This window comes from Branchiostoma lanceolatum, chromosome 15 (genome assembly GCF_035083965.1).
Source record: "Branchiostoma lanceolatum isolate klBraLanc5 chromosome 15, klBraLanc5.hap2, whole genome shotgun sequence".
Classification (NCBI taxonomy): domain Eukaryota; kingdom Metazoa; phylum Chordata; class Leptocardii; order Amphioxiformes; family Branchiostomatidae; genus Branchiostoma; species Branchiostoma lanceolatum.
In genome coordinates this window covers 2,945,644-2,965,086 of record NC_089736.1, presented here as the reverse complement: position 1 = coordinate 2,965,086, position 19,443 = coordinate 2,945,644, and the positions used below count along the sequence as shown (strand labels likewise).

The 19,443-nt window shown below is 41.5% G+C and overlaps 1 protein-coding gene across 1 annotated transcript; it reads left to right on the top strand.

The window, feature by feature from the left end:
• The first annotated feature begins 2 nt into the window (after positions 1–2).
• LOC136420386 (ubiquitin carboxyl-terminal hydrolase 37-like) lies at positions 3–19,138 on the top strand. Its single transcript, XM_066407267.1, has 23 exons — positions 3–135; positions 1,162–1,350; positions 1,788–1,974; positions 3,103–3,245; positions 3,699–3,776; positions 4,197–4,384; positions 4,859–4,950; positions 5,533–5,599; positions 6,057–6,173; positions 6,905–7,033; positions 7,751–7,886; positions 8,726–8,824; positions 9,482–9,639; positions 9,937–9,988; positions 10,680–10,759; positions 11,142–11,345; positions 11,622–11,781; positions 12,480–12,608; positions 13,638–15,243; positions 15,489–15,610; positions 15,894–15,963; positions 16,617–16,755; positions 17,188–19,138. Exons 2-23 carry the CDS (start codon positions 1,183–1,185, stop codon positions 17,237–17,239), a joined length of 4,176 nt encoding a protein of 1,391 aa, XP_066263364.1. The 5' UTR covers positions 3–135; positions 1,162–1,182; the 3' UTR covers positions 17,240–19,138.
• The last annotated feature ends 305 nt before the right edge of the window (positions 19,139–19,443 follow it).

The window sequence follows — 19,443 nt, the reverse complement described above, 5'->3', positions numbered from 1 at the left end:
AGTTCCATCATGGCGGCCATCTGGTGAAATTTTCATGCTGCGTTTTTCCTCGAAATGGTTCAATTATGAGGATTGTTCTGCTGAACGGAACCACCAATAGTATCTAGAGATCAGTACAGTGGTTAGAAGCACCAGGTAAGCCTAAAAATTTATCGATAATTTGTCCAAAAGTGTTGTTTTTGAAGAGAAAGTTTTGTGGTTCGATGTTGACGTGCCGTTCTGCGCATGGGACAACAGACGGTCCGAACTGTCGTCTGTATGTGAAGTCAGCGTCCGAGTAAAGTCACTAAAATGCCGCTTAATTATCCACAAATCCTACCCGTAACATTTACAATTCTTTGTAGAAGGTGTTTAGTATGGGATTTATTGTGACGTAGGGCGACGGGGTAAGAAAAATATAGCAGAAAGTACAACTAACGGGAAATTCATATCAAAGGGTGATTATTTAATTGGATAAATTATGCATATTTATGTCTTTGTAGCCTACATTTCCAAAACGCGCAAAGGTGAACAATTGCTTTGAGTGCTTTTTTTTTATTGAACAAAAGTGAGAACCCTTTGTCATTATAGTTTTGATGCCACCAACAACACTCATGTTTTCAAGTTATAGGCATAATTTATAGCGCTTTGCAGTCTATTGGTGAGTGACCCTGCCTCTAGACTTAGAAGCTGTGAGTTCGAATCCCGGCTGTGTCGCTGGTCCGGCATGCACGCTACTGGAAAGAGTTGCAGTCCTTAGGAGGGGACATTAAGCTACATGGTCCACTGTCCATTGTACTCAGTACAATGAACCTGTAAATACTGTACATGGCACCTATCCAGACCAGTGAAAGAATAGCTCTTTTAGTGTTGCCAGATATTTATCTTCATGAAAAATGGAGGTATAGTTTTGTGTGTGTGTGTCTGTCTGTCTGTTTGGATTTTGTAGTCAGCATAACTCAAGAACCTCTGGATGGACTGTGATTATATTTCATATGTGGGTAGGTGTTGACAAGATGAAGGTCAAGTTTATTTTGGTCCCCTAGTATGTGACCATGGTACCGCAGCAAAACTTCTATTTTTTATCTTTTGACCTGGACGTGCTGTGGTCTTGATTTTTTTTGGGCAGGTAGTTTTCATTTTCATGTAGTTTTCATTTTCTTTCATATGTCCTCAACACAGGTGTCCGGGCCATCTAGCAATATGCTGTCTGATGCAGACTTGCCCCTGGTCATCGAAGGCGTCGTCAGATTCCAGTCTAATTCGGGGACATTTCCAAAGAAGAAAGGATGTTTGATTCTCAAAGTGGACAAACGAGGAGAGTATGCACTGGTGGTCAGACAAAACTTGGGCAAAACTTGGGAAGTCAAGGTAGGAGTCTGGGTTCTCCACACAAATGTAGAGTGAAATAGTAAATGGTAGTCCCATACCATAGTCTTCATGAGGCCGTAGGGGCAGTGTGTTCTCGTCCACTGTGTTTATGGCACATTTTAAATGGTTTTATTCTGTCAATGTTGTTGAATCTTTTTTTAATTCACTTTACCCCCTTAGCGCACTCGATACAACTTCCCTCACCCCACTCCAGCGTAAAAATGGGTAACTGACTTTGGTTGGGGAGGTAAAACGGCGGTGGAAGGAATAGGGATGGGTTCTGACTTCCAATGCGTACCTGTGAAGCTGGTATATTGAGCAAAAAGTGTTAATACAAGTACTGCAGCTAATCTACATGCAGATAAAGTAATGCTTAACTAAATGAGGATGCTGCCATTTCCTTATAACATGTGCTATCTTCTTAAATGCTGTTTCAGGTAAAGCATATGTATTCGAACAAGTCCTACTTTGAGCAGACAAAAGACAGGACAAAGGGGGAGACGAAAATCATTGTACAATTCAAGGACAAAGGAAACAACGCCATGACAGCTTATCTCGAAGATGCTGATCCAGCTGAGGTGAAACGTTTCTGCAGATGTCTGGACCAGGCTAAGCACCGGAAATGTAAGGCTAGATGCTTTCCTTAGTTTCCTTCTTTACTTGAAAGTTCATCTGTGTTTGTAGAAGTCACTCTGAGTCAAGATTGAACTGTAATTACTAATTGCCGACACAACAAATTGGACTTACCCAAATTTTCGATTGATCAGCTGCTACTGTTTTGTCAAGGAATGAGCAGTCCACTGCTTGTGTGATGTCATCAGGGGTTTTTCTAGAAAAATCAAACAAGAGGGAGCACACACAGGCAAGGGAGCGAATTCTATGTATTTATAGAAGAATCCATCACTGAGGGAAGGCTGTATGCTGGGAATTAAGCTAAAATCTGAATTTGACAAGGGGGCACTGGGCTGAAACAAGAGGGTGCAGCGCCCCTTTTTCCTGATTTAGATGAACCCCTGGTCATGTTATGCAGATAGAATACATTGTATGTGACTCAGTGAGCCGTGGATCATATGTTGCAGAAAGCTTTCTTTGTTTCACATAATTCGATTATGTGGATGACATCTGCACACATGTGCATCAATTTTCGTACGTTTGAAAAAGGTGGTTTTGACCGTACTGTAAATCCTACAAAGCAGCTACAGAATGAATGCCGTAAATAAATTGCAAAAAAATATCTGAAAATGGAATTCTAATGTTACATAGAATGCCAAAGTCAAAGAAGATCTGAAAAAACAGAAATGAATAATATTCACCTTCAATATTCACCTTGAAGTTCAGCCAGTAGGTACCCGTTGAGAGTAATGAGGCTGTGCCTAGTTGGTGCTAGTAGTGCGCATGGTAGTTTCTTTTGTTCGCTTCTATTTCCTTCCTTCCTTCCTTCCTTCCTTCCTTCCTTCCTTCCTTCCTTCCTTCCTTCCTTCCTTCCTTCCTTCCTTCCTTCCTTCCTTCCTTCCTTCCTTCCTTCCTTCCTTCCTTCCTTCCTTCCTTCCTTCCTTCCTTCCTTCCTTCCTTCCTTCCTTCCTTCCTTCCTTCCTTCCTTCCTTCCTAGTAGGAATCTATTATGTTTGTTGTATTTGGCAAACCATACTCTCTATGTTTAGTCATTTGACCAACCTTCCTTACCGCTTAGATTTCATATTCATAATGAAGGCAACTTTTTTATTTAACCAAATTTTTACATTCCTTCTACAGCGTCCCAGAATCGGGTCCCTACCGGCCGCATCGTATCACAGAGAACCAGTCCACCAATGGCAGCCCAGCATCTGGACACGCCCACTCCTGACCTTGACGGACTAACCCCGTCCAAGAAACGCCCCAGGAGCCAGGAGAACCAGGTAAGGACGATGTACTTATTCCAAAAATAGTAACTCAAGCAATCAATCAATCAATCAATCATTCGCAGGCATCAGTGTCTGATGCATGGCGGCTGCAGACATGCATAGGGCTCGCCAGACTGGTCTGCTCTCGGCATAGACCCTCCAGTTGTAGCTCAAGCAACTAGATAAAATTTTGAAACTGCTAGACACTTCAGACAGCATCTGCTATCTTTTGTCATTGACTAAAGGGAAGAACTGGGAGAACCAGGTTTTATACCATGACTGAATAGATATGTTCTTGCGAAGGTCATTTACACACTTAACTATACATCCAGTAGCAATATTGGAAATGTACGGCTTCCAATATGTTACCATTGAAAATTGTGTCATAACTGTCTTAAAAGAGGGCCTTTCAAAAGGCAGTGGCAGTGGATTTAACATACTACAAAATGTACATGTACCTCTCCATAGACACCCAACAAGCTCCTGAGACCAGCGGGTAACACATCGACTCCAATCAAACAGGAGAGACAGGACACACCTGCAAAGGTAAGAGAGCACAAGAAATATTAATGACAAATATGGAGGTTGTTTCTGTACTGTAGCAGGGAATTTTTTTACAGGGAGGGGTTGGTAGTCCTTTCCCTACCATGGCCCAGTAGTGCTAATACACCATGTGCTTGTTGTATAATACACCATGTGCTTATATGCTTATATGTTTGTGATATTGAGTCAGACTCAGAGCTCCCTGCACTTGGGAGGCACAGAAAAAGTACAAAAGGAGGAGTGGTCCGATCTCTGTCATTCTTGAAAAAGAGAAATGAAGTCAAAACCAGTCAAATTTCGTATCAACGCTGTAATTTTCCCAGAGCTACGATTGATGTTTGTGATATTGTGCATGTACAAATCATAATGAAGGACTATAATATTATGTATGTTTTAGTATAACCGTCAACTATCCATTTCCAGGGAGAGCAGACCCCCAGCAGGACCCACACACCCCTCCGTGTCCCCACCCCCCGTCCCGACAGCAAGCACACCCCCGGTCGGGATAGTAGTCTGTCCCGGTTCAAACGTGAACACGGCGGAGTTGATACTGAGACTGCTGCCCACTCAACTGGTGCAAATCTCAGGGAGAACACCAAACAAAATGATCGGTGAGTGAAATGATTATCCGTAATGTGTTTTTATTGCTGACAGCAGTTGTTAATACCCTTAACAGGCATTTGTCTGGTTTTATTACATTAAACAACCAGTAAGCTGTTATGCTTTTCTTTAACGTTTAGTCTAGTAAATACAAACGATGAGCAAACCATCAGGTTCTGGCCTGAGCTCTTCAACGTGTACAGACAATTATATAAAATGAAACCCTTGGGCCACACAACTTTGTGTAATCACTACAGCAGGGGCTAGTCCACTGATAGTGGTGTGTGTTCAACTACCTTACTCTAGACTTTCCCAAATGCTGAGTGCTAAGCAGAGAAAGCAGTGTGTACCATTTTAAAAGTCTTTGGTATGACTTGGCCGGGGTCAAACTCACGATCCATTGAATGCAAGGCGAACACTCTATCCGCATGCCATTTGTACCGGTCTGATATACACGTAAATAATCAATATAATTTTTTTTAAAGGTCACCGAGTGTTCCCAGAAAAGGCAACTCTGGTTTCCTTGAGTCGGCTAAGAAGAAGTTTGAGGCAGGTGATGAGAAGAGGAAGTTTTCAGGTGAGTGACTGTGTACTGGTACTGTACCATGAAAATCAATTAGGTACAGGTCTAAGATACTGGATCACTGTACCGATATAGATTTACACCAAATCTATGCTTATTTTGTGACTGATCTCCTAACCTCATAGCCTCATGCCAGCAGCAAGGCCAAGGGAGTTTGGTGGTAGGAAACCTAGTTATGTTTTTTAATAAGTTGTAAATAGCTTATTAATGTTTCTGTCATTATTGAAGAAGTTCAGAATTTTTTAAATTGTTCATGTACAGGTACAGGTCCGGACTTGTACCTAAACCTCTGTGCCAGTACCTGTACCTGGTGTTTTGTTTAGGTATGCAGCACGAGTGACACCTGTTCTGTAGTTAGATTTGTCAGTAGAAGTTACATTAAGAAGTGACAGGTTTATGATAGCACATACTGAAGAGCACCTCTAAGTCTAAAGTACTTCTAAAGTATACTATGTCTTTTTCTTGCTGAAGTTGTAATTCTTCAGAGATTTAAAGACTAGTGTTTTACAAAGTATTCCTTTCAGAAGCTGTCAGTATTGTTTTGGTGTCTAAAACTGTATTTTTTTTTCTCCTCAGCTGTTTCTCTGTCCACCAGTTTCTACAGTAACCCTGCTCCAAAGAACTACACCATACCGAAGTACAGGTATGTGACTCTTCTCCTCTTAGCTTATGCTAGCAATCTACACTGTTATCACTTGGTTGCAATTTGGTCTTCACAGATGATGGCCAAAGCAAAGCCTTACTTGGAGAATTTGAGTGAAAAGGATAAACGCAATGGAGTTTATATGTGCTCACTCTTTTACTAAATTCTGTTACCTCTTTCTTAGGCTAACTCCTTCATCTTTTCATAGCTATACTTCAGAAACCATCATCTGTTTGCATCTTAGTCGCACAACAGACAATCTTACTACGAACAAACAAACAAAACGAGCCAGTTAAATGGATGTTTTTGAGTCTTTTCCTAAATCTCTCCGGATTCTCCCTAGCTCTAGAAAAGTATTCACAACAAACCAACGAATATCATCAAACAAAAGTATACAATGAAATTTAAGAATCTGATCTTAAATACTTAAACCTTGTCCTGTTGTTTTGTTCTGCAGACCCGGAATCATGCCTGCCCCTCAGCCCAGGAGACTCTGTCAGGCTGAGAACTACACCGGCTGGTCAGACAAGAACAAGGGACTGGTCAAGTCTCAGGCACAGCCTTCACTACAGGGGTACGTACACATGTACAACATGTTAGCCATGGACTGGAGATTTGATCACTTGGGTTTGTGTTATGTCCATATCAAACATTTGCTGCAACTCAATTCTGAAGAAAAGAACTGGGAGAGTCCTTGTTATCCACATGGTTGTGATGCAAAAAAATCAAGTTGCCAGGGGAATTTCTTTCTGACCGAACCATCCTCTACCTTGATCTTTCTATTTTCTTGTGCCAAAGCATTTGCCTTTCAAACCGTTAAAGAAACATTGATAACTTCTTAATTTATCTTTCTCACTAACAAGAGCTACCTGAAGACAAAACCTCCTTGGCGGAGCTACTGAAAAATGAAGTTCTATCAATGTCTAATCCCAGTATTCTCCTGCCAGGTTCTCCAACCTTGGGAACATGTGCTACATGAACGCCATATATCCTTCAGGCCCAACTCAGTATTTGATTTAGATCAGGGCTGTCTCCAGGACCTGTTTCTCTGTCCCAGGACAGAAATTTGCTTGTTGGGACTGACAACATTTTTTTTAAATCACGACATGAAATTGAAGAAAATGTATTTCTGTAAGATTAAAATTGCAGATTTAACAGCAAAAATTACAACATGAGCTCCCAAACAATAAGTGGAACAGAAAGATTTAAAGCTGGAGACAGCCCTGATCTAGATTCACCAGTGCATCTATTCTTGAGAATGAAGGCTAATCAAATGTTGTTTCTTCTTTGATATTTTCTGGCCAGGTTCTCCAACCTTGGGAACACCTGCTACATGAACGCCATCCTGCAGGCCCTGCGCGGCATGGAGACCTTCAGCATTGACCTCATTAACAGGGAGGTCATCAGGGCGGTGGAGGAGACAACACTCTACAGGTACGTGTTAAACTTTGTAAAACACCAGAAACACTATGGGTGAACCCTGTCAAAAAAGACCAGTCAGGGTCACCTCAGTCTTGTGGCATGGAGACCTTCAGCATCGACCTCATTAACAGGGAGGTCATCAGGGCGGTGGAGGAGACTACACTCTACAGGTACGTGTTTGTGACAGAACTGCACAGTCATACCTGCCCAAGAAGTGTACTCGGGGGACTGATACAATCTGGTCTATGTTTGGTTGTTACCTGTTAAGAAAATCTGGGTAGAGAGCTGGTTTAGGTCCAGAGGTTCCAGCATTTGGCACCGAACTCATGGAAGTCATCAGGGCGGTGAAGGAGACAACACTCTACAGGTACGTGTTTGTAAAACACCAGAAACACTGGGTGAAGCCTGCCAAAGAAGACCAGTCAGGGGAATTCAATCAGGGTCACCTACAGTCCTTTGGCCGCAACTGGGGCAATTACTGGTGTATTGAGGTCATATGAGTTAGCGCCGAATGGCAGCTACTACACACCCTTTTGATTTAGCCCTGACAATTGTACATTGTACAAGTCATGTAAGCTCCTTGCAATTCAGCCCCTGGCTGCAACCTTGAACCTTAAACAGGAACATCTAGCGATGCCAACACGGGGAAAACCTGGCTGCAAAGAGGGAGTAGATACAAGAGTGTTCCTATAATAATGATGATCTATAACATTTTGTCCATTTGTGTAGGAACATTGCTGCGTTGTTCCGCTACTGCAACAAACCCACAGAGAAACAGGAGGCGTTTAGGAAGCAGCAGTTCCTGAAGGGAGTGAAGACGGCCGTGTCATCGTCTGCTCAGAGGTTCTCTGGATACCTACAGCATGTGAGTCTGCAGATAGAAGTAATTTGCTTGGTCTAGTGGTTAGTGATCCTGCCTCTAGACCAGGAAGTTAAGAGTTCTGACTGTTGTCACTTACCCATGCACACTACTGGGCCAGACCTCTTTGTCAAAAAGAGCTAGGGGAATTTCCTTGGTGCAATAAACCTGTAAATACTGTACATAGCCTCTGTCTTCTCTGTCATGACCAGTGGTTTGAGTGCATTTTCACATTCATTTACAGAAATGATGTTGGATATGGGAGATTCTTAATACACAACCAGGTATTGTTCTCACCTGCTAACGTTTCGGTGTCTGTCAGACACCTTCTTCAGAGCTTCTGACTGGAGTACTGCTTCTCACCGCTATAAGTAGCCGATGTAGGTGGCGCTTTTGCAGTGAGAACACTGTCCCAAATATAGCGGTGAGAAGCAGTACTCCAGTCAGAAGCTCTGAAGAAGGTGTCTGACAGACACCGAAACGTTAGCAGGTGAGAACAATACCTGGTTGTGTATTAAGAATCTCCCATATCCTATATTCTACCAACCTGATGAAATCATTTTCGGAAGAAATGATGTTCCTAATCTTGGACCCTTATTCTTGCCTGAACATACCTGTAGCTGCTAAGCCCTTCTGTTCTAGTAGAATACACCTTTATAAGATACACCAAAAATAGTTACTCAAGCAACTGGATAAAATTTTGAAACAATCATACATTTCAGACAGTATCCACTGTCTTTCATCAATGTACATGTACCTGTATAAAGAGTTATGAGACGAATGCGTGTGTCACCAAAATGCAAAGTTTGTGTGTTAATGTAGAATATCACTACTCTGTCCTGCAGGATGCCCACGAGTTCCTGAGCCAGTGTCTGGACCAGCTCAAGGAGGACGTCAAGAAGGTGCGCTCAGACAAGGCCAAGGACAACGGTGAAGATAAGGAGGTAGGGACATAGTTTAACCAACTTTTATACAGCAATATATGTTTGTGTTACAAGGGCTCAAATTACCACCTGTGTATTTATGAGCTGTATGTTTCGACTGTTTGGATGGTTTTTATTCACTTTTTTTGGTAATTTTGTTTTGCGCAGTTTTGTGTTATAGTCTATAGAGACTGCCTGACTGACAGTAGTAGTATACTATAGGTTTAGTGCATTTAGACATTTGGAGCTGTGCAGGACTGTCTGTAGGACTGATGTCTACCTGCACCCAAACTTGTACAGATCCTGTTTTTTTTCCTAACCTTGCAAAGCCACAAATGGTGTATGTTTTTATGTGCACCCATAGTAACTGGAAGTTTCCATCTGTGATATACGAATATGTTTACATCGGATTTAGGTACTGTAAGTTCATTTAATATTGCGGTTTGTAATTTTAGCAGTTGGGGGGAAAGGGAGTAGTTCATGGCATTTAATTTTAATGGTGAGAACAAACATCACTGTCTCTAATGTTATCATATATTTGTGATGAAGAAATTCTAATGGTGGACTTGTGACCGTTTAAGTAGCTAAAAAAGGTTACATTTAACAAATCTAGACTTACAGTATGTTTCTGATTTTTTTCTGTTACAGAATGACCAATATTTTACGTTTTCCCTCCAGAGCCTGTCCGACAGTTCCGACGATCATGGCCTTCCCTGTCCTGTGAGCCAGAACTTCCAGTTCGAGGTGATCCACACCATCAGCTGTAAGAGCTGCGGAGACGTCGTCACCAAGCAGGAGAAGTTCCACGACTTGTCACTCACTCTACCCAGGAGAAGGTGAGGTTCTTTTATGGTCCCTGTGGCTCAACTGGCAGCAGCCTCACAGTTGGAGCTCCTGTTTCCAATTAGTTGATACATGTGGAGACCCCAAGTAGTTGCATCTAACTTTATGTAGCAGATGCTGTACATGAGTGACCATACTGATAAAGTCTATTGTACCTCTTCACTTCATTTAGGCCTTGTACCACTAACCTGTTTCTCAGCTGTGTTAAAATGTTTTCGCAAGTGAATTGTCATGTATACCCTGACAGTTATAGATTTACTCCTTTGTAATTGTGTGTTCTCTCTCCCCAGGAAAGACATGAATCCCTGGTCACTACAGGATCTACTGGACCAGTTCTTTATCGTAAGCATTTTTGCATATTTATTATAATCTTGTACAGATTAAGGAACATACTTAGACATCACTGTGACATGTGACTGTCTGTAAACAATTTAACATACCATCCAAAGGACTGCAACCCCACATGTACCTGCAGTGTGCAAGTCGTATGCTGTATGAACACATGAAAGCTCATCTGTGTTGGTAGTAATCAAGTACAATGCTAAACTTTCTTCCAACACTAAGGTATTCACGGATCAAATTTTTAATGACCTGGTAACTGTCGCCTTCTTCGGGATCAATTATGACTACCCGGGTAATCACGTCTTACAAACGTAAACTCGCGAGAGTGTCTGTAACTGTTGCGAGTTTACATCATTTGGTAAGTGATTGCCCATTATTGATCCTGAAGAAGGCGACAGTGGTTGTTGAAAATTTGATCCTGTGTATACCTTAGTAATGCTAGGGTCACATTTCAAATACGGGGCCCTGTCGGGCAGTCGATGGGAACGAAAAGCATGATATAAAAGACAATGAAAACTTAAAACGTACCATAAATTATCTAAGAGCAAAGCTTGTACATATTCATTGATGTACACTTTGATTTTTCGTTTCCACAAACAGCCCGGCCGGGGTCTGGTTGGGAAATGTGACCCGAGCATAAGTTAGTGTTGTGAAGCATAAGCAGATGTGTGACCAAGTTTGTTGTTTACAGTCTGAAGACCTTGAGTACACCTGTAAGCAGTGTGAGAGCAAGCAGAGCAGGGTGTCTCACCACTTCATCAAACTCCCAAGGTAAGGTACTCTTGCTTCTTTTTACCTGCTAAGAAGCTCTACACCCAAACTAGAAACTAAAATTCATCAAGAAGGCAGGATTAAAGTAGAATGCTCAGAGGGAAACTTGAACTTGACAGTATTCATCCTGTAATATAAACACAAAAGCTGTAATGTTTTTCTTTCCGTGCAGTATTTTTGTGGCTTTTAGGAAAATGAGACAGTTCTTTCTGTCTTTTAGGAAATGGAAAATTGGTAGTTTTTGCAAAAACAGAAAAAAAGAGAAGTCTCCATTAAGATCTAGGCTCCTAGATTCTTTCAAAACTTAAGAAATACTCCAAAAACAACCCAAAAGAACATGACCTTGTCTGCATGACCTTCACCTGCCCCCCTCCCCCTTTAGGGTGCTGATCCTCCATCTGAAGAGGTACAACTACAACCACGCCATGTCAGAGAACAGGAAGATGGAACAGCCAGTGTTCCTGCCCCTCTATCTCACTCTGCAGAGTCACTGTACGGAGGAGACTCATCCCTGCCGCCCTCCCTCCATCCCTCCTTCTCTCCATCCGCCTACTGAAAGGAGAACAGACACTACAGGAGACAACAGGTAAGCAGCCATGTTGGATTTCGTATCAATTGATACAAACTATGGTCCTGCTTATGTCAATGAATGTTAGACATTCATGAAATAAGATACACAATGCAAAAGTTACTCAAGCAACTGGAAAGATTTTGTAAATGGTCAAATGTTTTATGTAGCAGCCACTATCAAAGGTAGAGTGTTCTATCTGAAATGTCAGACTGTTAACACAATCTATCTACAAAAGTACTAAGTCTTGCTTCAGTCCATGAAGTGAACAGCCACTGTAACATTTGACTATAGGAATGCTGGGACGTCAGCCAAGAAGTCGTTCAGCTTCAAGCCCTCCAAGGCATACGAGAGAATACAGATGATGGAGTCATCGGAAGACGAAAGTCTTGGAAACAGAAGCGTCAAGAAGGAGTCTCAACTTCCTACGGAGGAAGACATAGAACTGCAGAAGGTAAGAAGTGTGTGTAGAAATGTACATGGACTTGACTTTGAGGTCCCTAACCTTGCTAAGAATCCGAGTTGCTACCAACTCGACAACCTCATAACACCAGATCATTGCATGTTGCTAAGTTCTATATGTATGTACATGATTGTACATATCCGGTATAATTGCGCTTCGGTGTAACACACCAGCTTCGCAGGAATGTGGTGCTGCATTATCAGGTTATATTACACTGAGCTACCTGTCTCACCTAGACTTTATACATCTAACATTAATTGTTGTTTAAAGCAAACAAATTTTAACAAGCCTCAATTCCGGGTTGATGACTCTGGTACTTGGGGGGTGTCCCTGTGGTGTAGTGGTCTGCGCTTCTGTTTCTCACCACATGTGGTTCAAATTACTTGGACCAGAAGGACTGGAGTTCAAGGCCCAGGTAGGACACCTCTGGACAAGAGGTGCATTGAGTCATAACAAAGACTTTATAAAAATGGTACATACTTCTGAAACAGTATGGAAGTTAAACACACTCCACTGCCAGTGGACTAGCCCCCTGCTACAGTGATTGCACCACAGTGTGGCCCAGGGCTATGAAACAGGGATGGGTACCGCCCTATATACCTTACATGTATGGTGTGGGAGGATTTTAACTACTCTGGTACTTGAAGACTTGACTATTTCTTGTTTTTTTTCTTTTGCTGATTTACCAGGCCATCCAGCTGAGTAAGGAGACCGCTGAAGCTGAGAAGTTCCAACAGAGCCTGTTCCTGATGAGCTCTGACAGCGACTTCACCAGTACGAGTGACTTCACTCTCGACAACGTCACTGAGGAGGAACAGGTTAGAGCATTCTCTTTTTCTTTCCTCTCCTCACTCTGGGGAAAATGGGTTCCTGACTTCGGCCGAGGAGGAACAGGTTAGAGCAGCCTTGTATTTTCTCTTTTTCAGTCTTTTCCTCTCCTCTTCTCTCCTCTCTCCACCCTGAGAAAAATGGGTTCCTGACTTCGGTTGCGGAAGAACAGGTTAGAGCATTCTCGTCTTTTTTCTCTTTTTCAGTCTTTTCCTCTCCTCACTCCACCCTAGGGAAAATGGGTTCCTGGCTTCGGTTGAGGAGGAACAGGTTAGAGCATTCTCTTTTTCTTTCCTCTCCTCACTCTGGGGAAAATAGGTTCCTGACTTGGGTTGCGGAGGAACAGGTTGGAGCATTCTCATCTTTTCTCCTTTTCAGTCTTTTCCTCTCCTCACTCCACCCTGGGGAAAATGTGTTCTTGGCTTCGGTTGAGGAGGAACAGGTTAGAAGATCTTTTTCTTTCCTCTCCTTTTCCTTTACTCAACTTTCCTCACTCCACCCTCGTGCAAAAGTGGGTACCTGACTTAGGTTGGGGAGGTGAAATGCTGTAGAAAGAGAGGGTTGGGCTCCACCTTCCAATACTGTGCCCTAGATGCCAAACAGTGGGTGTGGTTAGGATTTTTGTCAACATAGCTTCCTTCGTTACACAACCTTATTATTTTTCTTCTCTACAGACATTTCTGTAGAGAAGAAAAATAAAATTGTCCTATTGTGACGTAAAATAAAATTGTCCTATATGTGTAAAATAAAATTGTCCTATTGTGACGTAATTATCCTGACAAGAAGGCGTTCTCTAACATGACTACCGCTACATGTACATGTACTTCTCCTTGCTGCTTTGTGAGAAAGCGGTAAGGATGCAGTCCCAAACGATACTGAATATATTTGCACTGATAGGACAACATTGAGGCAGAAGACAGGATGTCTAAACGTCTGTTGAGAAGAAAAATAAGGTTGCGTACCTAATGAAATTATCTTGGACTTGAAACTATTTAAGGATTCTGTGCTTTATTTTACAGCTCCGGAGGGCTCTACAGAATAGTATGCAGGAATCCGAAACACCAGTACCAGTAACTCCCCAACCACACGACATGACCCTCATGTCTCCCTGTGTACTCACACCATTGAACAAGGAGAGCAACAAGAAGCCAGGCACCGCAAAAGCACCAACTCCAAGCAAGCCATCCTCCCTGAAACCCCCTCCTGAAGCTAAACTCTTCTCTGTCGTCAGTGAGGATAAGAACGTGAACGGAACAAGCGAAAAGGATGCATCAACCATGCTAGACTTCTTCGAAGGAGAAGAAGAAACCTTCGAGATCAAGTATACAGAGGAACCCCAAACTGTGGGTCTGTGTGGGGGAAACGACAACACCAGATACGCCTCTCCAGGTCAGGTCAAGAGGAGGCATCACTCAGAGGGCGGGGGTTCCAAACTCGGGCTGTCGAGTAGCAAAAAGAAGAGGCTGAGCTCCCCTGGAGGTGGTGGTAGAGCCAACAAGACTCTACCTTTCGCCAAGAGCAACGGTCAAAGGACTTTGGGTAAATGGTTGAGGAAGAACTGTTTCACATCATCAGATGTTGGAGTGAAAGCAAGTTGTGGAGACGTTCAGGAGGAGTCAGACCTGTCTGACAAATGTGATACCATTCCTCGAGGAATAAAGGAAGAACAGAGAGCACCAGAGGATAACAGCACAGAAGATGAAGAGTTGCAGTCTTTCAGACAGCCAGAAGGAGTCAAAAGAAGGAGGGAAGAGAAGAGCAAACCTAAGGATGAAAGCGTAAGCACAGGCAGCTCTCAAGATGAAGAGGTCCAGTCTTCCACACAGCTGAAAGAAGTCAAAAGAAGGAGAGAAGAAAAGAGCAAACCTAAGGTAGAAATTGAAAGTGCCAACAGTTCTCAAGATTCGGAGATCGAATCTTCAACACAGCTTTATGAAGTCATAACCATCTCCACTACAGACGTGGAGGAGACCAGTGAATCTGAAACACCCCAAACGAGAACTGGCTCTCCAAAGATGGCTACGTGTGTATGGGAAGCTGTGAAGGGTTCCAAACATGAAACTGAGAGTGAACAAGATGATTTCCAAGAAATATTCGCTCAGACGAAGGATCCAAAAGAAGTCAGCATAAAGACAGAAGTTGTTACTGAAATCATGTCTGAAGATCCTGATGAGATTGTCGCCAAATTCCATGAAAAACTAGCAGAACATTCGGCAGAGACAATCAAATCTGAGGCTATGAATGAGGAAGTTGCTCCCTCTGTCGTCACATCTCAGCGTAGAGCAAGCGGCAACAACGCCTCCGCTGACCCGAACAACAACCAAGATCTAAACAACAACTCCGAAGCCGACGTTGAAAGCGAGAGCGACAAGGAAAACCAGCAGCCTGAGGAGGAGGTCGCAGGTCAAGAGTCAGTAGGTCAAGGGTCACTAGGTCAAGGGTCAGTTCCTAGTCTGACCCTGCCAGACTGGGTCACCGAGCATGTCCAGCAGGGTGAGCAGAGTGATCGACAGAAGGAGGAAGAAGACATGCAGAGGGCGCTGGACGAGAGTCGGGCGTTGCAGAAAGAGCGGGAAGAGAAAGAGAAGGAGGAGTTGAGGAAGGTCTTGGAGCTCAGTCGGCAAGGTTCGTTTGTTTGTTTGTTTTATTCAGATCTCCGTTAGTGTAATTTTTGCAAATTTCAAAAACCTATTTTTGGGCCCTAATAATATTGCTTTGGGCCCCTTTAAGGAGGAGATAGACAAAAATGTTCTCAGTGTGATGAGTTTGTGGTATGAGGTCACTTTGAAACCCACAAACATAAAACTACTGTGAATATATCATCACCTTCAGTTTGCTAAAGATTTTCTTTACGACTTACTTGTTTTTAGAATATGACCAGTCCTTTGAGATGGATCCATTTGAGGAGGAAATCTCGGAAGAAGAAGACGTAGCGATGGCTGAGTTCGCAAGGTCGATGGAGGAAACAGAGGCCATTAGGAAAAATGCTGAGGTCAGTTTGGAGCTTTGTCTGTAAGATGGAATATACTTGTATGGTGTATGTGAAGTCTTTTTGAATGCTTTAGAAGAAAAGGTGGTGGTGAGTTGTTTTGTTCTTTTTGCTTTATTCAATAGTGTTTTTAAATGAGTGTGTTTGACAATGTGTGTTTGTGTGTGTGTGTGTGTGTGTTTGTATTCCTTTATGTGCGCTTATGCATGTTTATAGAACCTATGCACTTTTACCTTAGATGCCAGTAATGAACTGTCATGAGTAACATGTTGTGTTGTTTCCCCAGACTGGAGATCTGCCCTACTCTTACCGTCTGGTCAGTGTGGTGAATCACATCGGCAAGAAGTCCTCCTCAGGTATGTTTCCCACCTCAACAGAAGGAACAACTGTTACAGCACAAAAAGGGGTTTGGGGATCAACGCTGTTTTACACCCTTTTGTGGAGAATAGAGGGTCCTAGATTTAAACTGAAAATTGAAATGGGTCACGTTAATGTCATACATGACATGTAGATAGTTGCATAACAGCTTACTTTTCTCAATAGTATAGATTTCAGATTCTACAATATGGAGAACTGCAGCTCTAAATAATAATGTTCATATAGAGCTCTATCATCATGATTAGTTAGGCAAGGTTACGAACAATAAATAATCATTGGAATTGTATTTACAAGATTCAAGTACTGCTTTTAAGTTGGAGATACATGTGTAGTTACAAAACAAAATATTTCGTTCATATTTTCCAATACAAGACTCAACATGTACTACGATGTACTCTTTGACGATTGCATGTGTGTTTGAGGTCTTTCACATAGCTAACGGTGGTCTTACATGTATATGTACCTGCAAACGTGTTGGTAGTCCTTCTGCTAAGTTAAACTTTCATCACTACTTTTTCCCAAGAGATAGTGACAAGCTCGCAATGGTAGTTAGCAGGCTATTACAAAATATAGTTTATTTCCTATTACAAAATCATAATAAAATTATAATATTTTTTTTATCTTCCCCCAGGGCACTACATCAGTGATGTGTACGACATGCAGAAGCGTGCCTGGCTGAAGTGGGATGACTCCCACGTGGAGCGCACCTCCGAGAGATGCGTCAGGGAAAAACGACAGACGTCAGGATATATCTTCTTCTACATGAACAAGTAAGGCTTTTTCTGAATATAGACTATAAAATTTTGCAATAGTTTAACATTAATGGTTTTCGCAATAATCTCTTCACCAGGAATTTAAAACCACTTTGTGGTTTTCGTGGTAACCTTAAACCGCAATCTTAAAACCACCGCAAAAATGATTGTTCCATAAAGACATAGTTTGCTAGTCCTTTGCCTTATACTTTTAGGAAAATGTGAAGTTTTTTTTCTTTCACTTTTCTTCTAAATCCAGGTTTATAGTGATTGATTTATTACCCTTGATACATTTAGGTCATTGAATGTGGACTTTTCATCTTGCTGATATGCATAACATGAGTGATTTCATGTTGCTTCACAAGATAATGTCTTGCTATATTTCACAAGTTTGCCGCTCTAATGTTGTTCTCATATTTACATGTACCCGGTTTCTCTGCCCTCTTCTAGGGACTGTTTTGAGGATGTGGTTGCCCAGACTCGATCCAGCGACCAACACTGACAGTTGGCAACCCTGGAGCAGTGAAGGACCAGTCAGCCACAGTCATATTATATGTAGTATATTTGAACATGTCTCTTTGATGACTTGATAAATTGAGTGGAATGATTTTCGAACCATGTACAGTCATTATTCGTCTACTCTCCAGCACAGACTGTGTTCAATCTTACAAACATTGCAACACTGAAGCAACATGCAGATAGAGACATACATTTACATTCAGTGTTTCAGTTGACCCATTCAAATTGTAGATGTTAGAGCATGACTACGCTGTGTGATAGTGCCTCTGCACAGTCACTTTGTATCACTGATACAACTTACAAACACTGGAGTCAACAATGTACTCAACAGTCAGTCAGTCAGAGACATGTACATAAGCTTTTCCCTGTCAAACTGTAAAATGTTAGCGCAGGATGGTTTCTTACTGCAACTGAAGGGATCTCTGACTCTTAGATTTACAGTAAAGAAAAGATGTGGAACTGAATCTCCATGGCATGGCAACAGTTTCCAAGGCAACCATGTACATGTAGATATCAGAGCCAGGGTTGTCTATTTTCAATGTATTCTTTATTTTTTTGTTTTCAAAGTTCTTTAATTTGTGACGTGATAATTCTTCATCAGATCTTACTTGACTATTTTCCATCTGACATATTTGCACATGAACATTCTACATGTGTGTCCATATGTAGACATTCTATGTATTGATGCATGATGGTAGCATTGGCGAACAGAAAGACACTGTTATGGTTAACAATGGATTTTGATGTCCCGTGATTCGTACTATAAATTTTTTTGCCAGAACTGTAACTGGAACAAACAGCTTGTTTTCCAGATTGATTTGAAGAAAATCTATGTTATCTGTACTTAAAGAGCAATATGATTTAGATAACTATCCGTTGTTAAGAGAGATATCTAGAGAATATTACATGTTGAAGGTATAGAACTTATCATAAAGTTGCTGATTGAAAGCAGTTAGTAAGTATATTGTCTTTGGTTTATCACGAATATACAAAGATGAACTCTTATAAGTTATCTACGGTTTGATAAAGCTAGCAAAAATGATGCATGCTGCACTTTTTGTTAATTGAAAGTTTCCCACAACGTAAAAAAAGTATGTTGATAATAAATAAGGCTAGGGCAGTAGGAATACTTTTGTTGTGTTTATCATATAGTTTTCTTCCTCTGAGATCATTTATTGTAGTATTAGATTATATAGTGGAAAGAAAGATACTGCAAGCTGGAGTTGATTGCTTTTCCTGCCGGTTTCTGTTGCAAAGTCTGACATGATTTTGTGCAATGAGGAAAGAATGCATTATAAGCTGTATATCAGAAGCGCCTATAGGCCTTGTGTGTATTTAAAGCAACACTGCAGTAAACATGTTTATTGGTAAAACGACTTCCATTAGTGAAGTACACAAGTGTACTTCACTACTCTTCCTGGAGTTAGCGAGAGGCCAAACAGAACTTAGTTTGTTTTCCTAGAATAATGTACAGGTTCCGATTCTGAAGTTAAGTTCCCTTGTATATTGTTTAGCTGGCATAGCTACATATGCATTCAGTATGCCATACATACAATTTCCTTGTGCCAGACATCAGTACTTATGAAGTTATATACTTTGTACTGAGATACAGAGGTGATATATTGAGATTCCTATTCACCTTGGAAAGTTTGAAGAAGTGTACATAAGCCTAATGTTGGATGACTATCAGAATCACAAGTTACATGTACATGTATCCCTCTACCACCATTTATACTGGTGACAACATGAACAGCAAATTGTCGTTTTGGTCAACTACATTTTTCTCCTTGTACATGTAATAGCATAATTTAAGAATCTGTCCAAAACTTATGTCTAGAATTCTGCTGGAGGAAGAAATAAAGTAAAACATGTTCAGTGGAAAGTTGATGGTGATGTCTTTTTTTTTTGTTAATGGTACTGTTCCTTTAAGCAACTTGGTAGTTTTGAAAATATGCAAGAACAGCACTCAATAGAATAGATTCAAGTGTGGAAAGTTATGAAGCTTATGGGCAAAGTAACTAAGATTAATTTGTATGATTCTACTATTTTCACCAGAAAAAGTCTGAACAAACTGGAATGGAATGAAATCCAAGGTTTTTCGGTTTTAAAAAAGTTGAGCCTTTTTTCTCTTTCACATTAGTCTTGTCCTTAGAAGGCCTTTTTTTCTATGAAACTAAAGGGAAGAAA